This window comes from Littorina saxatilis, linkage group LG8, assembly GCF_037325665.1.
Source record: "Littorina saxatilis isolate snail1 linkage group LG8, US_GU_Lsax_2.0, whole genome shotgun sequence".
NCBI lineage: Eukaryota > Metazoa > Mollusca > Gastropoda > Littorinimorpha > Littorinidae > Littorina > Littorina saxatilis.
This window is the reverse complement of record NC_090252.1, coordinates 49,392,372-49,394,298: the sequence shown is the minus strand read 5'-3', so window position 1 is coordinate 49,394,298 and position 1,927 is coordinate 49,392,372. Positions and strand designations below refer to the sequence as shown.

General features: G+C 45.5%; 1 protein-coding gene across 1 annotated transcript in view; it reads left to right on the top strand.

Moving 5' to 3' along the window:
* LOC138974704 (fap1 adhesin-like) overlaps nt 1–241 on the top strand; it is a 1,444-nt gene extending 1,203 nt beyond the window's left edge. The window contains exon 2 of the mRNA XM_070347425.1: nt 1–241. This exon is cut by the window's left edge and continues 470 nt beyond it. Coding sequence (XP_070203526.1) covers nt 1–241 — 241 coding nt within the window.
* Nucleotides 242–1,927: the final 1,686 nt, after the last annotated feature.

The following is a 1,927-nucleotide window of genomic DNA, read 5'->3' as shown; positions in this document are numbered from 1 at the left end:
ACTACCACTGTCAGTCAGCCAGTCACGCCGTCACTACCACTGTCAGTCAGCTAGTCAGGCTGTCACTACCAGTGTCAGTCAGCCAGTCACGCCGTCACTACCACTGTCAGTCAGCCAGTCACGCCGTCACTACCACTCAGTGTCAGTCAGCCAGTCACGCCGTCACTACCACTGTCAGTCAGCCAGTCACGCCGTCACTACCACTGTCAGTCAGCCAGTCACGCCGTCACTACCACTATGATACTACCACTGTCAGTCAACCAGTCAGGCCGTCACTACCAGTGTCAGTCAGCCAGTCAGGCCGTCACTACCAGTGTCAGTCAGCCAGTCAGGCCGTCACTACCAGTGTCAGTCAGCCAGTCAGGCCGTCACTACCACTATGGTACTACCACTGTTAGTCAGCCAGGCAGACCGTCACTACCACTATGATACTATCACTGTCAGTCAGCCAGTCAGGCCGTTGTGACGTTTTCATCTTTTGCCGTGTTGATATTTCGCTTCTCGGCCTCGTTGATCTAGTATAAACTCTACACTGAACAAAAAAACACCCTTCGATAATACTGATTAGCGACCTTGTGTACCTTACATTCATGGGGCCAAATTTGTCCAACCAATTTGTTTTTATTTAACTTAGAAATTTGATTCATCCTAAAATGTTTCCCTTCTTACTCAAGGGACGTAACCACTCGGTACACGTTTTCGAAGAATTCGATTTTGGGGGTGAAATCTATAAAAATGTTACCAGCAATTTTCTTTACATGCAAGAAACTGACATGCTTTTCGTCCATAAATAATTTCACTTCTTAATTTTACCAGGAAACAACATTTCAGTCTTGAGTATATCAGTCGAGGGGGAAATAATTATGTACACAGGCGAAAGATGAAATCGTGACACCGTCACTACCACTATGATACTACCACTGTCAGTCAGCCAGTCAGGCCGTCACTGAGCCGTTCTGTCTCAGCGTGAAACTTGGGTCGGCGTGAAAATCAAATGAATACAACCATTCTGGTGCCTGTGTTTCACCAAAAGGTACACATTCATTGAGCAGTCGCCCGTTGTGTTTACCATGAGACCGGTCAAGGTCACATCTAGCGAATCACTGAGTCAGTCTCCCGAGATTTGGCGAGTGAAGCGCGTGGGGGGCGGTACGCTAGGATTTGGCGAGAGAACACGAGTAAGCCTTGGAGGTGCTCGCTACGTTTGAAAAAAAATGGCCGCCGCACCGCTGCCAAGCCGATTGGCTGTTCGTGGCCGTTTACCGAACGGTGCAGACGATCTTCTCGGTATCAACCAATGGTGTTTAATTCTTGTGTAGCTAGCTGTCAAACCGTTTCATATTCAATCTCGCCTCAGTCCTGGCCTGAAATAAACACGCGTCAGGTACACGCACTGAGTTATATATAGACTGATACTGTATGTGTAGACATCTCTATGGGTACACTACTACACAACCTTTATAAACACTAATACTGCCAGGTCTACACGTGGGACGGCTCAGTCGTGGGGATACTTTGTTCGCTCAATAGTTATCATTCGTGATTAATAATTTGGTTAAACACTACCCATCTCCTGACGCAATCCGGTTCCATTTTTATCCGCAAGCAGTTTATTTTTCATATTCTTGAAATGTGCGACAAAAGCAAAGTAACTATGGCGTGTTTTGCTTCTTGAAGTGCGGATTAGCAAGACTCAGACGAGTTCGAAGAGTCCGTGGTTCGAATCACAGTCTGGACCATATTTTTTCGCTTTTTTGTTCACCTAGACATTGATTTTATATTTTTATTGTTGTTGTTGTCTTATGACTTTGTTGTTGCTGCTGTTGTTGTTGTAATTGTTGTTGTTCTTCTTCTTCTTGTTCATCTTCTTTTTTCTTTGTTGTTGCTGTCGTTGTTGTCGTTGTCGTCGTCGTTGTTGTTGTTTTTT